Below are 23,779 nucleotides of genomic sequence, written 5' to 3' on the forward strand. Positions count from 1 at the left end.
CTTATGTTTCTGCCACTCTGCTGTGAGCTCCTTCAGGGTATAGCCCATTGTGTACTTGGTCCTGTTCGCTCTTACAAGGCCTAGCAATAGCCTGATGCATGGAGGGTGCTTAAGAATTCAACTGTATTTGGGGCACCTGTATTTGGGGCCCAGTTGGTTAAGCGTCTGCCTTCGGCTCGGGTCATGATCCCGGGGTCCTAGTGCTGAGCCCCACATTGGGCTTCCTGCTCAGAAGGGAGTCTGCTTCTCCCTCTCCTGCCACCCTCCCACCCCCTGCCTGAGCCCTTTGCTCTTTGTCAAATAAAATCTTACAAAAAAAAAAAAAGAATTAGCTGTATTGGAGATGCACTCTGTGGCCCATGTGCACAAGGATGTGCCTGCTTCTGGGCCTCTGCAGGGGCCACTGTCCCAGAATTCAGGAACCTTTGTTTCAGAACAGGGACTTTTAGGAAGTAGCTGCCCTTCCCCCCATCCAGCAGTAAACCCTCTACACAGACAAATTCTTCCTATACGTGGTCTATTTTTATTTTTTATTTTTTTTTTTTTTGCTCCAAGGCAACAGAAGCAGACTTTGCCTCCTGCAAACAGGTCCTTGCACTGAGCCTGGCTGGTCATTTACAGCTAATGGCAATGCTTTCATCATTTCATTAGCTCCTTCCTGAAGGCAGGCTTTAATTAAGAGAAGAGACACGGGCTAAGAGGATGTCCCCCAAGAGAGGATGAAAGGTTTCTGAAGAGGGAGGCTGTAGATGCTGAAGTTTATTTTCGTGGATTTTATGGAACCAACTGAGGTCAGGTTTTCCCTGGAGCCCACTGTGGCCCTCCAGGTAGTGGGACATGGGCCTCACTCCCTTCTCCAGTGTTCTAAGAATATGCGGTTGTTCCTTTGGTTCCTTTTCTTCCGATTCTCCGCCTTGGCCACTACCCGCTGCAGTGCCCCGGCTCCCCACAGCCGCCGAGAGAGCCAGGCAGGCACAGGAAGCCTCTGAGATTACCTCAAGTCCTCGAACCTTCAAGTTCTCTCCCCTGGAGACTTCAGGGCCCTGTTCTTAACCAAGGAGGGTCCTACCCTGCAGGATCCAGGGGCCAGGTGAGAGCCTGCCGGGGAGCTGTCGTACACCGGGCAGAGTATTCTCTGAGTTCCCTGTTCCCCGAGCTTCCTGAGGTCCCTTCTTTCTGGCTCCTGTGTTCAGAATCAGCTCTCCCTCCTGCCCGGACCAGCACAGAAGGACCCCTTTCTTCGTCACACCACCCAGACCCGGGGGGCTGGGCCACTTCTCAGCAGGACTGCAGCTGACCTCAAGGGAATCGAATGCTGAAGGCTCATCAGTCCATCTCTATCCCTCCCCGGCTCTCTCCCCTCCCAAGTAGAGCCAGCCCAGAGCTTGGGAAGGTTGGTTTTTCTTGGTGACCTGACATGGCCACAGACCAGCTGCCTGGGAAATGTCATTAGAGGGAAGTGGCTGAGACAAGGCTGATGAACTGGAGGGGTTTGGGAGTGGGGCAGAGGGGGCTGGGCGAGCCACAGCCTGCCCCCCACGGGGCTGCCTTGAGGGCCAGGGACATCTTCAGGCCCTTCTGCCTTGCAAGGATCTGGCTCCTTGGACCCAGAGGCAGCTTGAAGAGCTTTTTCCTCTGCCCTCAACTAAAATGGTTCCCTGCACAGGGAGTCAAGGAGAGGAGGGATAGAAGGGTAGAGAGAGTGAAGGGAGTGGAGGTGGGAAGTTGAGCCGGAAGGGCCACAGGGCCCCCCTGCCAGAGTGGCCTCTATTACCCTCTGTCCTCCAGAAGCCTGAGGTGTCTGCTGAGGTGACCCAGGCCTCCATGCACAGTACTTGAGGGCAGGAGCAAGGAGGCGGATGGAGACAGAGGGTCCTTCAGAAAGACTGCCCAGGGATGACTTCCCCTAGAGCAGAAGCCTGTTTCCATGGCAACTGGCTATCACTCGGGGCTATGGTAACCTCTAGAGAAGGAGAAACCCCAGAGAAAAAAGCCCAGGCTCCTCTCCTCTCCTGCTGCCTTCCCAAGGAAGCTGAGGGGGAGGAGGGTTAAGTGAATCTTGGTTTGTGCTTCCTGACCACAGGAGACAATCTGTTCCCTGCTTCCTGATAGACTCCACGGGCCACACATCCCAATGCCTCGCCCAGCCAGGGGTGTCTGAGAGCAGAACAGTTCTCCAAGGATCTCAGAGTACCACCCAGACAAGACGGGTCACCTCACGGGCCTGCAGAGGCCCTACTGAGCCTTGTCCACTCCACGGCAGGAAACGCCCCAGGGCCCAGAGCTGTAGAGGGGCTCAGGGGAGGGGCAGCAGCCACAGGGTCTCGGGGAGAGTCCCCTGGGAGCGGATTGTGGGGGTTGGGGGGCCTGTGCCCTGCCCTCCCACTGAACTGAGGGGGTTCTGGAGGCGGGCTGAGCCAGCCTACTCACCGGTCTCCACATCCTGCACGTAGAAGTGCAGGTCATCGGTGATCTCGGTCACGAACACCGGTTTGTAGCTAGCCGAGCGCTCCTCCTCCAGCACAGGCGCCACCTCTTCCACGGGCTGCTCCTCGTAGTGGGCCCAGACCTGCACGGGGGATCGGCAAGGGCGGGGGTTAGGAAGCGAAGCCAGACAGGACACAGGGAAAGGGGCTCTGGGCAAGTAGAGTCACCCCTGCGGTGAGTGAATGTTGAGGTCCCCGCAGGACACTCACATCACACCGAGCTGTCCTCGAACTCTCCTACTCTCAGTGGGTTAGGACAGTGCTCTGTAGCTCTGGTCAGTCAGGTCTCAGATCCGGGCAGGGAGCAGAAGCACCTGGGGAGCTTATTAGAAATGCTGGTACCTGGGTCTCAATACAGGCCTACCATGTTAGAATCTGTCGTGACTGCACTTAGGAAGTAAAGCAAACCAGAGCAGGCTCCTGGGCAATCTCACACCGAGTGTGAGAACTGTGGAGTCCCCACCTCCCTCCCCCGACACCACTCTGCAGGGGTCACTCTGAACTCTCCAGGCCCTAGCACTGTCCAGGGCCATCGTGCCCCTGAGACTCTCCAAGCGACAGCCCTGGGCCATGGAGGGGAGGGCTTGTCACTGTTCGAGAATGTCTCCTCTCAGCAACTTCTCCACCTTCATCTCAAGCGGGTTGCTCTGACCCCAGTGCAGAAGCTGGGCCACTCCCCTCCATCCTCACTGCTCCACTCCGCCTTCCCTGCTCCCCACTTTCCCAGGGCCGCAGCAGCTCCAAAGCTGATTTAATGTGACAGCCTGTCAAGACCAATCCTGAGGCCAGGAGATTATCCTGGTAGTGAGCAGCAGAGGGTGAGAGACAGGACCACCCACAGGGTCCCACAGACACACAAGAACAGGGGATGATAAAAGTATTAGCCAAAATTTACATGTGTCCTAGGTGCCAGCTGCCATCCTAAACATTCTAAGTAGTAATTCACTGAATCCTCACAACAACCCTTTGACTAGGTATTAAGGTTACCCTGTTTTACAGACAAGAACCGGAGGCACCCAGACTTGCTAGAAGCAGTGGAACCAGGGCCTGAACCCAGGTATCTGGGTGCTAGAGATCTTCTAGAGGGCATTCTGGCACTGACTGGGCCTCCAGAGACAGAGGGCAGTACCGAGCAGTGGGAAAAGTTGTGGGTGGGAGCCGTGAGCTCCTGTCCTTTAATCTGCTTTTTCACTTCAGTCCAGCCATGTGCCTCCTGCATCTCTTTTTCTTCCCTTGCAAGACAGGCCAGTCTGATGCCACGATCACTCAGCTGACCCACAGCTCCCTGGACGCCATGTGGAAGCAGCTGAAGGGCAGCAATGTTAGATTTGCTGAACCTCCTTGGGTCACACCTGCAAAGGCCATGCTCCTGCCTTTACTGTGGTGTGAGCACTCTTCCACTAGAAGGTGAGGCCAGGGTCCTGAGAACTGGAATGAGCAACAGGGGCTGAGCCCTGGGGAGGCCACCAGGGAGTGGCTGAGGGGGATGGGAGAGACCTCATCCGGGTGTAAAACCTCTGCCAGCCACATGCACAGCCATGCCCCTGCCTTCTGCCTTCTGGGGCTGGGCTCTGACCCACACAGCTCCTGCCCACGCTCACCTACTCCCAACACAAGCCCCTCCCCAGCAGCAGCCAGACACCTTTGCTTTCCACAAGCCCGTGCCTGGTTGCCCCAGGAAAGGAGTTAGTCAGATCAGAGACTCCTGGCTTAAGGGGGTCTCCAGCTTTCGAACTTCCCCGTGAAAGGGCCTCTCCAACTGGAGGCCAAGGCACAGACTGCTGCGGGCACTCCGGGGGATGGGGGATGGCCGCAGTGACTTCTGGTTCCAAGGCCTACATCCAGTTGAGGTGGACTTTCTCCCTGGGGCATCCGGTTGAGGTGGACTTTCTCCCTGGGGCCGCTAGGAAGTTCCCCCGGCACAGGGTGGGATGCTCACTGCTGCTGAGACACAAGACTGCCAGCACTGCCTTAAAGGAGCAGAAGACAAGTGCTCCCCCAACCCCCACCATGGTCAAGCCCCCCCAAACTTCCCCACCGACTTGGCTCCTCCGGCTCCTGGCCTTCCTGGCAGCCAGGCAGCCCAGGAGAGAGGGGAGGGGCGCTCTGCGCTTGCTCCAGAGTGGGGGCTGGGCCTGGGAGCTGTTCTGGGCTCCAGCCTAACCCCATCCTGCCTCCCTCCTCAGCGGGGAAGGAGGCTCCTCAGCAGTGTTGATGAATTGGGAACAGACTGACAGGGTGAGAGCAGAAACTGCTAATGACTCGTCAAGCAAAGGTGCCTTGGGCGACAGCATCAGGTTTCCTCCTAGAGGGGAGAAGGGTGGAGCTTCTTCGCTGCAGGCAGGCGGCAGGAGGGTGGGCCAGCAAGCTTGAGGTCAAGGATGATGCAAACAAAAGCCCCCGGGAGGGCCCCGCCCCCAGGCCTCTAGCTCTCACCAGGAGGGTCCTATGACAGGGTCCTAGAGCTCCCTGGGTGCTAGGAGGGGCACAGTAGGGGCACCCTGCTGGCTCCCAAGGTGAGAAGACACCAGAAGCATGAGGCGGAGAGCTGCTCCTCAGATAAAGGAACTCCATTTATAAGAGAGGGTTGGCTTGGCCCCTCAAATAGGAGAGCACTGCAGGTTTCCCTCTGGAGGTGAGGTGACCATCTATTCCCAGGGACTTGGCTCCCAGCGGCCTGGGCATGCTGGTAAATGCAGCCTGGCTAGGTGGCTTCTTGGTGGCAATGAGTCAGTCAGCAGAGAGGCTGCCCACCCTTGGAACAAGGGCATCTTTTGCCCATATTGGCTATTTTGCCCTTCTGCAGAACCGGGGCAGGGAGGGGACAGACACACTGGCTGGCACCTGCCAGATGGGTGCCACTTCCCCACAGCCATGCCCAGCCCTCTCTCAGCTCAGATCTCTGACAAGGAGCTTGTTTTGGGGAGTTCCCAGGGGGATGCTCCTCGTCCTGGGCCCATGGGGTGAAGACAAGGCAAACCCAAAGACCCCTTCCAGGGAGAACAGTGATTCAGTGCCTGAGGGCTCTCCCCGCAGGCTCTGGGCAGATGGAGGAGCTGGGGAACGACATGCACGGCCAAGATCCTGAGCGGAGGACGGGACTCTGGAGCTGAGAATGCTCTCGGCCTTTGGTGGAGCCAAGCCTGAGCTGGGCCTCAGCAGCCGGGCCCAGGGACACTTGGGAGAGCCACCCAAGAGGGACCTGCTTTGCTCCGGGACCACCTCCGGGCAGTGTTAGTGTGGAAAGGCCTTTCCCAGCCAGCACCTCTGATTTGCGCGGTAGGGTCTATGTTCAGGCTGGGGCCAGATGGCACTGTGTCCGGAGGTGGGGCTCCTCTGTAACCCTTCCGTGGCTCTGGCTACAGACCCAGGTGGGGAATGGGCAAAGGCAGCAGCTCCCTCATCTGCTCCATTGCTGGTCTCTCCTGCCAGTTCTTGCCCTACTTGGGTCCCCTTGACACTGTGGGGCCAGGTTAGGAGCACAGGCTGTCTCTTCTCCTGTCCTCACCCATCCTTGGCCCTCCCTCTTTCCGGTACTTCCTCCCCAGCAAGCCCCACAATCCTCCTCCTGGTAGGAGATGGGCAATATGGACTGAGACTCTAGTGACTAGAGGCTTTCCTTTCTAAATCCTATTTAATATTGTTGGCTGGAGCCTTCGGAGGCTCCAAGGGTGGGGCTGGCAGGAGGCCAGGGCGGTGAAAGCCTTCAAGCTAGCGGTGGGGAAGGCAAGTTCAATAAAAGGTAATCAATGGCCAATGCAGCCCGGTGCAGGGCCCTGCGGGGACAGAATGGAGGCTGGGGAGGGAGAGCAGTCCTGATGCCTGCCCTCTGAGGCTCCGGTCTCTGGTGGTCAGAGCACCCAGTATTCCTGGAGGAGGAAGGGATAACCCAGTTAATGCCCTGTAGAGGAAGGGGAGGGCCCAACCAGCATCTCTTCCTGAGGAGAGGAGTCTGCAGGGCACAGGAAAGAATGAGGCCCAGCAAGGAGGCAGCCAAGTTGCCAAAGCTAGGAAACTAGCATGGCCAGCTTCCCTCAGATGGACCCGCTCACAGATGCGCACACACAGAATCTCATTTCCCGAAGACTTCCACATGGTCTCGTCTCACAAAAGCTCTCGGTATTACCTCTCCTTAGTTAGCTCACACATACCACCACGATCTCTTACCCCACATGTGCCTGTCTCCAACAGCGAAGGTAGCCCTCCTAGGGTCACAAGCGAGGCAAGGTTGGAAATCCTGGGGACACCTCAAAATGCAGTTTGCTGTCCTCCAGCTGGCTGCCAAATTCTCTGAGTCCAGCCAACTCTGAGGGGTGCCGCAGGGCTCCACACATGCTGCTCCTGGGAACCAGCCCCTCACCAGAAGAGGCAAGCCACACTAGGTTCTGCCAGGATCCTTGAAGAGGATGGGGTGTGCGGGAGAAGGACCCAGGAGGCCGGCGGGGCCTTGCCCTGAGAGTAGTGCACTGCATTTTAATTGGACTGGAATAAAAACACGCAGCCTGTGTAAGTAATTACTGATGATTACTCCTCACCATCATCATGTAGACCCAGTGGAATGATGACTGGGGCTCTTTCAGACAAATCTAGTAAATAGTGACGCCCAGTGTAACACCCAGCAAGGCACCCATCTCTCCCCCTCAGGCCAGATTGTCCTCTCTGTCTTCTCCTGGGTCCCTCCTGGGCCTCAAATCTCAGAGAGCAGAGCCTGGGGGCAAAGACCCTTTCAGAGTCTGAGCCTCAGGGGCCAATTACCCCCCAGCTGCTAATTCTTCAGTAAGGTTCAGCCCTTTCCACACCAAGGCCCCAGTACTGCGTGGGCACCTTCCCCGGCAGCAGGCAGAGAACATGGGGATGGCAGCCTTAAGTTCAATTGTCACCAACAGAAAACCCAAGAGGAAGCTTCTCTGTAGTAGGAGCTCAGGTTGCCCACTCCCTGTCACTGTATGAAGATGGGGTTTAATGTGAGCAGCCCTGGGACAAGGGGAAGCCTCCTGAGAGGCCTCCTGCAGGCCTAGTCCTCTAAGGCATGAATAGCCCTTTTCAACCAATCCCAAGCTTTTTGGGTCACCTCTCTCTAGAGTTCTTCCACTCCCATTAGGGTTGGTCACCTGCCTTCACCCCCAGGGGATGGGAAGAAAAGGTAAGAGATGCAGGCGGGCATCCCTGGGCCTGGTTCCTGAGGGAATGCTGTTGGGAAGAGGCTGAGGGAGGAGGTGGCTGCTCTGGGTTGGAAGAGAATGAGGAACCTCGGGGCCCTGAAGCCCCCTACTCCTTTTGGCAGGTGTCTGGGCCTGGCTCTGGGAGGCGAGCTGCAAGCCAGATGGCTGCCCCATGGGGAAGGAAACGTTTGTTCCTGGAACAAATTTATGGCTCAGCACGGCTGTCCCATGAAATCCTCCTCGAGCCCGGAGAAGCCCTGACAAATTGGCGGCCGGCTGATTTATCCCCATTATTAGGGCCAGGCTGTAAGTCAGTGGCGACAGGCTGAGTTGGGGGGTGCAGAGCCCCGCTCCCACCACCAAACCACTGGGTTCCTTAATCGTCCATTTGTTTCCAAAAGCTGCTTTCCACCCCACCCCCCTTGTCTTTTCAATGCACTGTCTGCAGAGACTGATGGACTATAAATCTGTTGTCCTAACAGTTTTATGCATCTCCTGGGGCAGCTTCCGAAATGGGCCTCCCTGCAGGACCTTGTGAAGGCAAGTCAGAGTGGGCTGTGGGTTTCCCGGTCACTCTGAGGGCACCGAAGAAGGGCTGGGGCTGGTGAAGGGACAACTCCCCAGTCTCCTGCTCACCAGGGGCTCCCCACATCGTTCCTCTCATGGCTGCAGGGTCACCTTCCAGACGTGGCTCTGCTCTACCAGGTCCACCAGAGCAGGCCAACAGTTGAGGACACCTAAGCTAGCAGCCTTTCCCTTGGTCACCTGTGGCTCCCGATGTGGGGTCTGAGACCAACACCGACCTGGGTCCCTCAGGTGGGGGATGACGAAACCACTCTGTTCCCCATGTGGGGGCTGTGGTGTTTTGGCAGAGGAAGGCGAGAAGAAGCCCCAAGCTCCGGGATGGCCCCCGCCTCCTCCGCAGCCAGGCCCAATTCCACACCAGTACCTTCTCTTTCTTCTGCTTGGCGGTCTCCTCGGCGGACAGCAGGGGCTTGTAGTAGGCGCTGCGCTCTGCGGTGAAGTGGACCTTGGACAGCGCGTGCTCCACCAGCAAGACGGACAGGTTGGCGCCGTCAACATGCAACCAGCCAATGAAGTTGCCAGCTTTGTCCATGCTCTCCACCTCCACCTCTACCTGGGGAACAGAGAAAGGGGGTAGGGTCAGCCTGCAGGGGGAGGGTCTCAGGAGGGACCAAGAGCAGGAGCTTGTTGGAGCTGTGGCACTGCTGATCCTCTTAGAACGCTTCGCTTCAGTTCTGTAAGCGGGATCTAGGCTCTCTATCCTCTCACAGCCCAGAATTATCCTTACAGAAACATCCCTGACTGAGCGACTTCAAAACTCAGCTACTAGGGTACAATCGGCATCCCTCAGCTTGAGCGAGGGAATTGCATCAGCCGTGGGCATGTGTGAGCGCAGCCTGGGGGTCAGGAGTGACAGAAGCAGCAGACGCGAGTTGCTCCCGGAACGTCTGACTCTTCTTCAGTGCCCACGCACCCAACCCAGCTCTTCTAGCATGATATGATAGGCAGGCTCCAGGAGTAAGGCAATCCCTGGGAAGATGGGCACGCAGCTGAGGGAATTACTGCTCAACAAAGGTACTGCCAAGTGGCTGGATGAAAGCCAGGCGAAGAAAGGAGGGGAGGGGGCAGGTGGGTGGAGGGGTGTGAGCAGGAGTGCACAAGTGGGTGGTTAAGGGGTGATGCCAGCAGGAGGCTGCCCCTGAAAGGGAGCAAGGGAAAGGGTGACCTCACTGCCATAAGCCCAGGCCTTGGGGCCATGGGCTGGGGTTGACCTCAGAACCCTTGGGGACCCCTGTGGGGCTCAAGAGCTTCTGAGCTTTCTCCACAGAACGCCTCCCTGAGACACAGGACCCTAGACACAGTCCTGACTCCGCTCCCCCAAGAGGGTGGCCTTGGTGCCACAGCCCTTATGGTGGCTGATCTGTTCCCATCTCATGAAGGCAATGGCCCAGGGTAAATTTCTTCTTTGATTCTCTCCCAACCTCCTCCTTTCTCTGCTAAAGGGGCTTGTAAAAGCCTTTGCTGCCAAATATGAAAAACCTGTATTAATTTAAACAGCTTCAAGCTCGATTAAGCAATAAAATGAATGTCTAAATACCTGGGAATTCTCTGAAGCCTGGGCTGGAGCCTGCAGCAGCAGCCCAGGCCAGAGGGTTAGAGAGGCGAGTGGGGAGCCATGTGGGTGACAGGACACCCCTTAAGTAGACAGAGGTGGCTTGGCCATGTGGAGAGAAGGCAGCAGGGAGAAAAAGAAGGGGCAGGACCAGGGAGGCAAGGCCTGGGCCTCTCCCTATCCTTGAACACCCTCTTCAACACCCTACTTAATTAAGGCTTACAGTTAACCCTTTGAGTATAAATTTAAGTTCAACACTGCTGGAGTACGGGTGTGACCCAGAAGCAGATAAAGAGTTTATTAGAGCTAGATAACAAAGATACTCTATAGGGCCATTCCAAGTTGACTCTGCAGGTGGGTACATAGGTCCCCCATTCCTGGACCTCTTATCTTTCACCATGTTAGCAGCCAAGTGTCCTTTCCTGAAACTGACGGCTGCTCTGCTTGGACACAAGACCTCCCTCCAGTTCGAGAAGCCTGTGGTGGGCCAAGAGATTGTGACAAGAAGCTTGAGGGTCACCTGTATCATTCCTCTCGGGGCCGGACTGCTAGGATGGAGGCAAAAACCTCAGAGGTGGGTTGATGAAGCACCCGGGGAGTCTAATCATGCTCACTCTGGACAGTGCCCACACTTAGATCTCACCCTGCCTAGCAAACCCCACAACCCATACCTCCCCTCGGAGGCCACCAACCAGATGCCGGTCTCCCAAGGGCTTGTACTAGTGGGAGACTCTGGCTAGTAGCCATGCCTGGGGTCAGCGCTGTCAACTCTCTTGGCCGGTGAGCTCGGCCTTCACACTTACCCAGCCTCTCCCTGCCTGTAATCCATATGCTAACTTGGGCTTGACAGGTCCCTGGGCCCAGCCAGCAGCTAAGGAAAGAAGTCTCTAGCCTTGGGCACTGTCCTCCTGCTGAATCCATCTGGGGTTAGAAAAGGAGATAAAGCTGTAGCCTAGGGGTTTCGGCTTTCCCTTTTATAATGGCTGCTGCAAATACTGTAATTTCTCAAAGGCACTCAGGGGAAGGTGGACTGGGCTCAGTGAAAGGATGGGGCTACTTTGTAGTCTCTTGGCCTGTGGCCTCTCTAGTCAAGCCCTGTGGTGTGTCTATCCTTCTGGGTACACAGAATTCAATGTGAAGACCAAAGTCTTAACCTTTCTCTAGTTCTGGGAGAGTTTCATGGTCAGCAAGCAGAGGGTTAAGCATGGTGCTCCCAGGCTGGTATGTGTTCATCATGGTTCTCTTAGATTGACTGCAGGGGATTTGTGCCTTGATAATAAAATTTTGTGGGCCAATGTCTGTGTATGCTCTATTTCTCTGAACATCTTTAAGACTTGTGTTCTTGATATTTTCTCCTCCCTCTTTTTTTTTTTAACAGATTATTTATTTGAGAGGGGGAGAGAGAGAGAGAGAGAGAGAGACAAAGTGTGTGTGTGTGTGTGTGTGTTATGTGTGTGAATGGAGGTGGGGCAGAGTGAGAGGGAGAGAGAATCCTCAAGCAGACTCCCCACAGAGTGGGAAGCCTGACTTGATCCCATTTAACACACTGAGCCACCCAGACACTGATATTTTCTCTTAACTGAAAAAAATACATATAAACACATACTCCTATAAAGATACACAGATACACTTGATTCTTGTTATTTGTGATAGTCTATAAAGTTACCATGAACACTGAACCAGCGCTCCCAGGGGAAACACAGGATCAGGTTCCTGCAAGACTCTGGTCAAGATTTACCAATACATAACCTTCTTCTGTGCATGTTTTTGCTTAAAGACACCTTATTTAGTATATACTGATGATTTGTTACCATTGAACTCACAGCCAACAGCACTAGATCTCATGCCCGAATGAAGCTTCTCTAACACGTGTATTTTCTCCCTAAGGCCCACTGCAGCCTTCCTGTACTTCGGAGCACCAGATAGCACTTCAACACTCTGCCGGGGGGCCATTTTATTTTATTTTTTTAATTTTTTTTTTAAATTTATTTGACAGACAGAGATAACAAGCAGGCAGAGAGGCAGGCAGAGAGAGAGGAAGGAAAGCAGGCTGTCTGCCGAGCAGAGAGCCCGACGCGGGGCTCGATCCCAGGACCCTGGGATCACGACCCGAGCTGAAAGCAGAGGCTTTAACCCACTGAGCCACCCAGGCGCCCCAGGGGGGCCATTTTAAACTGCAAAATCACCAGGAAAAAGCAAACATCAGAAAAAGGGGGAAACGTGGCTCTACGGAGACGATGGACAAGACACCTGTTGCTGGGATGAGAGCCGAAACAAGAAGGGGAGCACCGCCGTCTGCGACCTCAGCTGGGAGCACGCTCACCTGGACACTCAGTGTTCGCCGCTCGGATGACCAAACACTCCGAGTACTGATCTGGGGCTACAAGTACATTCCAGTAAGTGAAGTAAGTGAACTTGCAAATATGGAATTGTATATAATGAGGACTGACTAGACAGAGACCCACGGAAAGCTCTTTCCTATCAGTTTGCCTCAAACTGAAAACAGGAGTGAGGAGAGGCTCCTTCTGGTCAGACACAGGAAACCTCTTCTGGGTTCTTTCTGCCTGTTGTCAGCATTAATGAGACCCACCGCTCACTGAGTGTTGTGTGAACTGCAGAGTACTGTTCAGTGTCACACTGCCTGTCTCCTCAGCAGCACAGAGTGTTTCACGGAGAGATGTGGACCCAACAGCTTCCCTTGGGAAGCCTCCAATGATGGCAGGGGACACCAGGGAGCTCACGCCTTGGCTGACTATCAGGGACTGCCTCAATGTCTGATTTGTGTGTGGGCCTTTGGTGTGTGCACGTGTGAGCTGATGTGGCCTTAAGGGCACCACAGAACGTGTGTATACGTGGACACAAGCAGTGCCAGTGGGGAACCAATGGGAGCCTCTTCTCTTCCTTCCCCTCCTCAACGTTCACACTGACGCTAAGGCCTAGGAAAGCATGGCTGAGGGGAGGAGAAGGCCTCCTGAGAGACTACGATGGGGGCCACAGCATTCCGCTGGGGGAGCACTGGGGGAGTGTGAAATAGCAGGCAGCCTAGATGCCTTGAAGTCAGACCCGCTGCCCCCTCCTCGAACCTCTTCACTGCGCACCCCCGCGGGCCTGGCCAGCTGCCAGCACCTCTTGCCCTCTGCCTGAGGCCGACAGAGTGGGTGGGGATTCTGAGGTCTGAACTAGGCCCTATGAGCTGAGCTCTTCCAGCTTCAACACCACCCTTCTGTGAAGGCCTCCCTAATCCAGCCATGTGAATCCCTCTGACACCTGTGGGCTACCCCACACTTCAGCACTGAGGGGACAGCATATAGCACAGAAGTTCTGAGCGCAGGGCGCCTGGGTGGCTCAGTGGGTTAAGCTGCTGCCTTCGGCTCAGGTCATGATCTCAGGGTCCTGGGATCAAGTCCCGCATCGGGCTCTCTGCTCAGCAAGGAGCCTGCTTCCCTCTCTCTCTCTCTCTGCCTGCCTCTCTATGTACTTGTGATCTCTCTGTCAAATAAATAAATAAAATCTTTAAAAAAAAAAAAAAGAAGTTCTGAGCGCAGACTGTGGAGCTAGACTGCGTCGGTTTAAACCCACCTACCAACTGCATGACCTTCGCCAAGTCACTTATCTTCTCTGCTGTAAGACTGGAATTGCAATATTGCCTATCTCAAAGGGTTTGTTCCGATTAAATGAGCTAATATAAAGATACTAAGCACTTACAAGAGTACTGGATGCATGCATAAATGTTTCATCATCGACTTTTTACTTTGTAGTAGGAGGAGCAGTTATTTCACTTCCAAATGTCTTTAATTGTCCAGCTAGACTGTCATCAACAAGGGGAACAAAGCTTGATCTAGACTCTGAATCTTCCCCAGGGCTGGGTGTACTGACTGGGCAGGGAGGTGGCAGGAAGACCATCGGTCTTGGAGTTAGACAGAGCTGGGTTCAAATCCTAGCTCTGCCTCTGAATTTTTGGGAAGAGATGACCTCTTTTCTCTCCTAGCCAGTTTCCTTCTCCATAGGATGAGAAGCGGGTCCTGTGTACTAAAAGTAACATAACTGCTTTCTCTTCCCTTCATCTACTACTGGCCAGCAGCAGACCAGCTCAGGCTGAGCCCCGTCCCCTTAGCTCTCCCCCCATCCAGCAAAGCTTTGGGCTTCTTAAACCCTGGTAGCCTCATACAAAATACAAAATGGAGGGAAGACAAGTGGGAAGAGCTAATGTGTGACTGTCTTCAAACCCAGCTGGACAAGCAGATGCCTTCCTGCTCAGTGGGGGGGGGGGTGTCTTTCTCCACCCTAGGGCCAAAGTTGGCAGGGGGGTGCAGCCCAGCCAGCCGTGGTCGGAGAGGAGCCAGACACACTGGACTTGGCCTGTCGGGGGGCTGGGGCAGCCAGCGGGCCCTGCCACCTCGCAGTGGGACACGTCCTTCTGCTCCCAAGCACATTAATGTGCCACTAATGAAATTGTTCTGGCTTATTTACCAAATTAATACAAATGGCACAGGCTGTTAATTTACATGTCTCCTAATTACTGAGGAAGAGCTCCCATGCCCAGGCAACACACACCTCAGTGCCCGCCCAGACGGGCTGCGGTCTCAGCCTTCCCAGTTGTGGGTGGGTGAGGAAGGGGAGAAGGGAAAGGAGGAAAGGGGAGAAGCGGAACACCCCTAGCTTGCTCTCTGTGGCTGGGAACACATGAGGGAGGGAAGGTGTGGTGGCCATGAATCCGTTTCCCTGCCTGTGGTCCTTTCCTTAGTGGCTGGAGCGCCTTGGCCCCCAGAAATATACCCGGTCCCTGTCCTGCTCCCCTCCATGAATGCTCCTTCTTTCCCGTGTCTGGATTCTGTCTGACTTCTTAACTTAGGAACTGCTTCAGTCAGGCCGGCGGTGGGGTCTGAGTCTTCCCCTCTCAGCAGTGTGGCACATTCTGGGCCTGGGGGACAGTGCGGGGCTGGAACAGTGCAGGGGTCACAGGAAGGGATGTGGAAGTCAGGCAGGAGTGAGGGCCTTACAGATACTACTCCTCTCCCTCAGCTTGTTCTGGCCTTTCCTGGCCAATCGGCCTCAGATTCTGAAATCTTATGTAAAGTGTGTGTGTGAAGGAGAGAGAGGTGAGGAGAGAGAGAGAGAGAGGAGGGGGAGAGAGGGATGGGGAGAGAGAGAGATCAGCTAAAAGGTCACCATAAAACCACAGAGGAAATTCTGACGGCCCTGGGGGTTCATTTAGCTGCCCTACCTCTCCTGATCCAGGAACCAGATTGGATGCCTGCTCTTTCCAAGCCTGGGGCAAAGCTGGAAAGACATAGGTCCTCCTGCAGCCTTCTTTGGGTCTTGGGGAGAGGCCGGCCAGGGGAGGGAGAAGGAAAGTTTGACTAAGGCAGCGGGTGCTGCCCCGCCCCCCACTCCAACCAACACTCAGGACAAAGAAACTTTGAAATGTGGAACACAGCGGAACACATGGCAGGGAGCTGCAGGCTCTGCGAGGTGACCGAGGGCAGCCGAAGGAGGTACAGCACAAGAGGGGATTTACTGCAATGGGGGAGGGCAGGGAGAGCCTACACATAGGTACCCACCTTCCCTTTTTCTGTGTGTCAAGAGGATGGAGAACAGGTTCCATCTCCACCAAGCGCCCTGCCCCAGCTCTGGGCACAGTGCCTGAGGCAGCACAGGAAACACTGCGTGAAGCCAGCCTCTGAGGTTGGGAGGCTGTGGGATGCCTGGGGAAAACAGCCCAGAGGATGCTCCCTCCCGCTGGGGAGGCACCGCCTCAGGCAGGACAGGTGAAATGGCACAGGCCACCCCTGCCCGGGGCACCTGGAAATGGAGACTTCTGGTGCTGGGGAGGGGAGTGGTGGGGGAACAGAGTCCGCCAATTCCTCCAGCAGGTGGGGAGCAGACTGCTCTGGGCTACCTCTGGGGAGGTGACCTCGGGGGCCCTAATGACAGGCAGACGCTTCTATCCTTTCCACTTGCTTTCTGGCCACAGGCCCGCTTGAAATACCCCCAGAGCCATCAGCAACACGTATGAGGCAGAAGCCTGGAACTGGGAACAACAGGAAAGACTGGATGGGAAAAAGCTGCTGAGGAGCAAAGAAAAAGCCAATAAAAAGCCATGGACTGGAGCTATGATTTGGGCTGGGGATGTGTGTGTGGGGGGGGTCACATCCCCTGCAGGCTCAGTTTCTTCCTGTATAGATGAGAGCAGAACCAGGGTTTTAAGTCCCTCAAGCTCTGAAGTAGCTGAGGTTAGAGCTGGGGCTGGTGGTGTGGACCTGTAGGACTCGGGACTGAGGAAAGAGGGGACTACGGGTAACACGGGAGAAGGGCAAGCCGGGAGGCCCCACGAGGACCCTCCAGCCCTGTGGCGAACTCGCAGAGGGGGCTCAAAGGCACTCCAGCCCCTGCCTCCCCGGGGCCTCCCACTGGAGCTCTCTGCCAGAATGTGAGCCGTGATCCAGGGCAACCAGACTACCACTGGGACCCCTTGCTGCTACACAGAGGCAACCATGTCGCCACGGAGCTGGGCTCACCACTGGAAGGTGCTGCCACAGCCAGAGCTGTGAACTCGAAGAGACACCTCCTCTTAATATAGTAGCAGCTTAACACAGCCACCGTGTCTCCTGCACTCGCAGGCACGCGCAGACACACCAGCGTCTCTCAGAGACGATGAACAGGAACGCGATGCAATTAATAATGTAAGGCCCCGGGAGCTGGCGAGGCAGTGGCCGTGAGATGCCTCCCAGGCCTCATTATCGGCGGCTGCCAGCGGGGAGCGGGCGGCAGAGCGAGCAGGCAGCCGGGGAGCTCTTCCCCGAGCCCCACAGCGCCTGGTTTCCTCACCCTTAGCACCTCCACACCAGATGACTCTTTCAAGCCCAGCCCACAGCGCCAACTGTTCTCCAGAAAACCTCCACTCTGACATCCGTGTGCTGGCCCAAGCCAAAGCCCTAGGAATACCTGGAAATCAGGCCCGGGCTGGCACGGTGGCAAGATGGGCCGAGAAGCTCCTGGGAATGGACGGGAGGCCTGAGCCACAAACAAGACGGCCCAGCTAGAAGCTCTGGGTTTCTCTCTCTCTCTCTCTCCTCCAATACCTCAGGGGTGTGGGGTGGGATGATGGGGTAGGAGTGCGGGGCGCAGGGCAGCTCCTGGTCCCTCCTGAGGCGGAGAGGCTGCAGCCAAGGCGATCAGGCTCGTCCGAGTCTGCTGGGAAATGCAAACCTGCTGACTCCAGGCCTTTGCAAGTGGTAACACAGTTTATAAACTGACGCAATCTGTTCCTTTGGTGCAGACAATGAAGGAAGGAGGTTTTCATCTTCACAAGAAAACCCAGCGCTAAAGGCTGGAGGAGATTTAACTCTCTCTTCCCTGAGGTTCATGCAGGGAAGAAGCTGAATCAGGAGGTGCTCATTCTGTGCCCCGTCTGGGGCACCATGGGTGGCACCCATTGCCACAGGTCACCTGATCCTGAGGCAAGCTCTGGAATTCCTTCAGAGAGTGGGGTGCACCTGAATGGCCCAGCCCTCCTACGCTCCCTGGCTGGAGAAAGGAAGTTGCCAGCCCAAAAAAGCAGGCCAGGCTGCTTTCATCAGGGGCCCCCAGACAGCATTCTTTGTCCTGAAGCTTGGCTTGGGCCACGGAGGTTGCCACAGTGGCGTTCTCCAAAGCCCAACCAGAATATCCCAGGCTTGGCCCGAGCCCTGTGGGCAGTGAGCTAGCAGCCAGAAGACAGCTGGCCTCTTGTCAGGACAGATCAGTGTGTGTGTGACCTGTGGAATAAGAGCATGTGGTTATCAAATGTCTGACCTTCTCTGAAAGTACCCGAATGGTGTTCCATCGGGTTAAGTTTAAGTGCCAGTTCCTCGTTTGCAAGCGCCTGTATCTCCCTGACCCTGGTGCAGGTGCACTCCGCTCTGCGGACCCCAATCATCAGGCTTCTTTACCCGAGCTGCTGAGGGTTTCCACACCTCGCCTTCAAAAAGTCCTTATGTTACCATTCATAATTACTACTTTCCTTTCCACCCTGGAGAAAAAGAAAGGAACCCAGCTCTAGATCACACCTTCTTTTGCTTCCTCGGGCACCTATCTATCAGTCACCTCTCTTCTACCATCACTATTTCAATTCCCTTTCCTGTCGGCGTCTGCCTCTTTGCTTGAGTATCTCACCCATCCTAGAAAACTGTGCCTTGATCTCATGTCCACCCAGCCGACGTCGTTCTCCTTGCCCAGAGGATTCTGCTCACCTCCCTTTTCCTTCCCCACCCAACGTGGCGGCTCACCACTGTCTACACTCCAATGTAACTACCACCTCAAAGTCACTCAGGACCTCATAATTGTCACTTTAACAATTTCTTCTCACATTTCATTGTTTTTTACTTTTTGAATGATCTGACAGGGCTAAGAACCCCTTGTCCATATCAAAGTTTCTTTTTTAGGCCTCTGTGGTTCCCAACCATGGTTTCTTCTCCCTACTCTTAGTTTCAGTTGTGAATTCTTACCCACCAACATGCTCCCTAAGTATGGACATTCACCAGGGGGCCATTTTCAGCCGTGCAGTGCCTGGTTTCCACCGCTTCGGAATTACAGGACACCATGACTTCTATTTCCAGTCCAGCCCTCCCTTCAGAATTCACCTCCACCTGACCAATTACAAATGGAACGCGTCCAATCGTGAGTCTACTATCTTCACTCTAAAACCTGGTCCTCCATCCGCCCGCCTTTCTTATCCTAGTTGGTAGCAGGAGAAGCCTGGGGATCAGCCTCGCTCCCTTACATTCACAATCAACCTCCAGGTCACGCTCATCCTACCTCAGAGATGTCTCCTGAATTCTTCCTCTCTTCTCTATCCTTATTGCCACTCCTTGGGTTCAGATCCTACCCGAGGGCAGCAGTCCCCTTCTCTGCTCTCCCTGCCACCAGCCTTGTGTCCTCCTAATGGCCCTTCCACAGTGCTGTGGTGTGGCTTGTCACAGACAGTGCAGCACAGTAGCTGGGCCGTCTGGGGCCAAGCTTTGCACAACTACTTACTAGCTGTGAGACCTCGGGTGACTGACTGAACCTCTCCAGTTACAGGTTTTTCCTCTTTGTCAAACGGGCATAATAATGGTGCCTGCTTCGAAGGTTTTTATTGAAGAACAAACGAACTAACTCCAGTTAAACACTCAAGAGTTTGGTATACAGTAAATGCTCAATGACTGCTGTTATGTAACAAAAAACCCCCAAAGCTGATCACTTCTTCTGTTGCTGAAACCCCTTCCTTGTTCTCTGACAAAGTTCAAATTCCTTAGCACAGCAAGGTATAAGCTTCTTCTTCTTCTTTTTTAAAGATTTTATTTATTTATTTGACAGAGATCACAAGTAGGCAGAGAGGCAGACAGAGAGAGGGAGAAACAGACTTCCCACCGAGCAGAGAGCCCGATGTGGGACTCGATCCCAGGACCCTGAGATCATGACCAGAGCTGAAGGCAGATGCTCAACCAACTGAGCCACCCAGGCGCCGCAAGGTACAAGCTTCTTATGACTGGATTCTTACTAGTCTCACCTTCTACCATTTTGGCCCTCATTATTTTGCTCTAGTCATGCCGAACTAACTCTAGCTCCAGACATAATGCACTGCTCCAGGCCTCTGCACACACTATTCCCTGCAGCTAGGATGCTCCTCCTAATACTGTACCTGTAACTCCTACCCAATGCATTAAGATTCTGCACAGATGGGATTTCACTCAAACCATTTCATTATTTTCTTAGTAACGCTTTTCCCCACAGCACTTTGCTCACACCACTACTAATTACAGTTTGTAATGGGCATTTATTAATGGTATCTTATTACTGCCACACGGTAGGCATTCAGTCAACAGATGATAAAAGGTCAAAGGTCCTGGCTTCTCCAGATCTTTGGCAGTCAACTTAGAGAAGGAAAGTTCCTGGGACAGAAAACTGTTTTTGGGGAAATCTGGGGGGCACCAGACTGGCTGGAGAAGGCCTGTTTTGAGAAGGTCTCTAAGGGGTCAGGGCTGGCCCACAGCTAGCCCTGTTGGAGCAGGTCTGCTCACAGGAGCCCAGAGGGGCAGAAACTGGCCTTGGTCAGTGCAGCCAGTCCCGATGACTCAGAGGCTCCCAGACGTCACGAGCAGAAGGGGCTGTTTCGCACTTGGCTTTGCCTGTACTGAATATAACTGGAGTGAGGACGGATTCCTCTATTTACCCAGGCATGAGCGCAAGCAGCAGCTGTGTATGCCTCCCTCTGGTCTCCTACACATCTACCACTCCTGGCCACCATCCCTGGTGAGCAGCAGGGGTGAACAGCAAAAGCAGACATGAGAGAGCCAGAGGAAGAGCTGTGAGGACAGGACAGGAACCTGGACCCCGTTTGCTAGGTCCTCCAAGCCAAGGTGGGGCAGATGTCCCGGTTAGGCCTTGGTCGCCTGAGGAAACATCTGAGCACAGGGCTGAGAAACCCTTCAGCCACAAGTCCCTTGCCAGTGTGGGCAGGTCTCAGGCCCTCAAGGAAATCTTCCAGGAAAGGCAACTGCTGCTCTGGGGCTTGGCCAGGCTCAGTCACTTCAACGTTCTCAGAACTGGGCTGTCGCCATGGGGGCTACTCAAAAGCTGTCAGGTTGTGGCAAAGGATGTCCTATGCTGGGGGGAAAGGGGCACTGAGTTCCTTCTTATTCACCATCTCCCAGTCTCTTAGAAATAGGAACACAGACACCAATCCTTCTTGCAGGCCAGAGAAAGGGCACCAGAGAGAAAAGGACTTGGAACAGATAAAAATCCTATACTTGCAGCTACGGGCCAGCCAGTTTACTTAATTGAATATAAGAAATAGCAACCAATTTCAACACAAAAACATGGAATACCCAACCCTCCTGATTAACGTTCAGATCAGCAGCATGAAGGCACAGCTGAAGGCACCGAGAGGAAGAGAGGGGCCGCTCTTCTCATCCGGCTAAGAAAGTCCCATCTCCTCTGGGTTCCTCTTATGAAGCCCCCTGCTCCTGTGTTCACCCATATCCTTCCTGGAAATGCAGCTGCCTTCAACTGCCAACAGGAAGCCTGGCGTGGGTCTGCTGTCGTCGGCAGGCCGTGCCCTCCAGCCCCCAGGGCAGGCCACGCAGAGGGCGGCCAGCAGCCCTGCGCTCCACATCCCTGGACGAGCCAGAGAGAGGGCCCCCTGCTCCCCTCTCGCCACGCCCATGGGCTGCTCTCTTAGGCCCAGGGGAGAGGAGGTCCGGGCCTCTTCAGAGCCTCTGTTTCATGCACTCTCCCCAACTCTATTTCAACACAGTAAGGAAAACAAAGACGCCTCTAAGGTGATCCAGTCTTCACGCTTAGCAGCGCCAGCGGGCAAGGGCTGGCGTGGGTTGACCCTGCTGTTACATGGGCAGACCAGATCCCTGCTCACTCTGACCTGGAGGGCCCGCGCTCTCTCTGGCCTGTCTAGAATATAAAGAAAAGCCTCTCGGTAAAAGCCACCCATAATAAGGCCACTAAATAAATGGCCTGAGCATGTACAGCCCAGATTGGGAGATGTGCATCACCCCAGAGGCCAGACAGCCTGGTCAGTGAGCCTGCCCCCTGCTCTCTTCTGTGGGCTGAGGCTGGTTTCCTCACTGCTCATTTCTTATTTTTCTAATGACAATTAAAATATGGCACCGCTCGTCCTGCTGGAGTGGAGCGCTCACACCCCAGAAGCCCCCCTAAACCCCTCCCTTTCTGCAGCCAGCCCCAGCCATCTCTGTCCAGGGAAAGGCTAGGAGCAATGGCTCCTAGCCTCCACTGCTTTTCCACACTGGGACCAGATTCCTTCTTAGTCCCCGTCTTTACCCACTCCCCAGGGCACGGGCTCCTTATGCTGTTCTGGGCCTTGTGGTTACCTCCGGAAAGTACTCAATGCCGCCCGAGTGAGAGCAGAGGTAAGAGAGGACAAAGTACAAGTGGCAGGAAAGGACAATAGACAGGATGGGTCGGCAGCTTGGTTGTTGACATGACTCTGTCCACCCTCCTGACAGGAGTCAAGGTGCCATGAATCACAATTACTCCTCTCGCTCCCGTTTCAACCAAACATCCCAAATAATATTCAGCTTAATGAGGCCCTGGGAGCTAGTGGGTAGTCTCCCAACCCTACTCTTTGCTTAGGCTGGTTTTGCCCTGTTTTCAGGAGGGAGTAGCTGGCCTGTGTTCCCCTAAATGGGGCCAGGGTGACCTCACTTGCCTTGCCCCGCCTCCCAATTTGGTTGTAGGAAGCCAAATTCCGCTGACACCTGCTCTCCACTCTTATGTGGGGAGTGCTACCCCCAAGGTAGGTGTGTTCTGCAATGAAGACAGGAAATGCAGATGCTCAGCGTGTTTGGCTAAGATTTCTGGAAGTCACAATTAAACTTTTAAGGACAATTCCTTTGATTTTGGAGGAAGCACGGTGAGCCCGACCCTTGCCGTCTGTTTAAGGCTCCTCTGACAGAAGACGGCTTGGTGGCAACAACTGCTGTCGTGTGGCTTCTCCCATGGGAAACTTTCTGCCAGTGTCCTTGCAAAGAAGCTTGGAGACTCCTACACGCTCAGTGTAAACATCACTTAAGCAATTTGATTTTTTAAAAAATATTTATTTATTTGAGAGAGAGAGAGGGTGAGAGAGCGAATGCACATGCACATGCGGTGACGAGGGGGCAGAGGGAGAGAATCAGAAAATCTCAAGCAGACTCCCCACTGAGCCTGAGTCTGATGAATCTGATGCCAGGCATGCTCCCAGAACCCTGAGCTCAGGCCCTGGGCTGAAGTTAAGAGTCGGACATGTGACCGGCAGAGCCGTGCGGGGGTCCCTGATTTCTGTGAACGCCATTTGAGGATGCCTGAGCTGCTGCCCGGAGTCAGCGGGCAGGGAAATGGACAGTGGGCAGGTCAGAAGCAACACAAGAAAAGGGGGGGCCAGCACCATCCTCTATCTTAGGCAGGTGCTCACAGGGATGCTGTAGGGAGGATGGAAAGAACGAGAAGTGCTGTGAGGACAGACTCAGCACCACTCACCTTCTCAAAGTATACCATGCGCCCCTTCTTGCCAACCTCATTTCCTCTACCCCCCAGCCACCGGCACGCTGATCTGCTTGCTGTGAGCTGCCAGACCCCGCATCTCAGCTCTAAAAGCCAGATGCCCCGCAGCCCCTGAGCTTTGCCAAGGGAGGCACAGACGTGCAGAGCACACTCAAGGAGATGTCGGGTCATTTACCAGTAAGGGAATGCTAAGGCAAACCCCCCTTTCAGGAAGTTTCTGCCCAGGAGTTCTGAGAGATGGTGTGAAGATGTTTGCAAGGGGCAACTCCCCCACACCACTTTTGTCTTCCGGGAAGCCTTCCCCGACAACCCCCTTAGTGCTTATGTTATGTCCTGAATCAACTAGACTGTTCTTGTTAATCCATTAGCTTTTACGTTACGCCCTCCAAATGAGGCTGTTGCCGGTTTCTTTTGAAACCACCCTTAGTCCCCACATTGTAGGCCCAAGCATCAGGATTCTAGGCAGTGCTAGAAGGTGCTTGCTGGAGGGGGCTCCTGGGCGAGACTGTGCTTGTCGGGGCTCTCTTGTTTCTGGGCGGTTCCTTCTACACGGCTATATTCCTGGTTGCTGCCCAGAGCTTCCCTAACAAAGACGGCTTCCAAGTCCAGGCAAGCAGCAGAAAATGCAGGTTACGGTTACGATAGAGTACAATGTACCCTGAAAGGGGAGATCACTGTGATTCGGCCTTGCATCTCTGCAAAGATACAGCAGGGCTGGAGAAGGACCAGGGATGCCCAGTTGAGCTGATTAAAGAGATGGGAACAATTTATCATATGGTTTCACTTATTTGTGGAGCATAACAAATAGCATGGAGGACAAGAGGAGATGCAGAGGAGAAGGGAGTTGAGGGAAATTGGAAGGGGAGGTGAACCATGAGAGACTATGGACTCTGAAAAACAATCTGAGGGTTTTGAAGGGGCGGGGGGTGGGAGGTTGGGGGATCCAGGTGGTGGGTATT

General features: G+C 54.6%; 1 protein-coding gene across 1 annotated transcript in view; it reads right to left on the minus strand.

Annotated features, from left to right (window-relative positions):
• The window catches only part of SND1 (staphylococcal nuclease and tudor domain containing 1), a 411,695-nt gene that overhangs the window by 7,473 nt on the left and 380,443 nt on the right, over window positions 1-23,779 (minus strand). The window contains exons 17-18 of the mRNA XM_032869880.1: window positions 8,598-8,786; window positions 2,431-2,569 (exon numbers count right to left, since the gene is read on the minus strand). Of these exons, the coding sequence (XP_032725771.1) occupies window positions 2,431-2,569; window positions 8,598-8,786 (328 nt within the window). The remainder of the gene's footprint in view (window positions 1-2,430; window positions 2,570-8,597; window positions 8,787-23,779) is intronic.

Source organism: Lontra canadensis, unplaced genomic scaffold, assembly GCF_010015895.1.
Source record: "Lontra canadensis isolate GAN:19392208 unplaced genomic scaffold, GSC_riverotter_1.0 scaffold2, whole genome shotgun sequence".
NCBI classification, from domain to species: Eukaryota; Metazoa; Chordata; class Mammalia; order Carnivora; family Mustelidae; genus Lontra; species Lontra canadensis.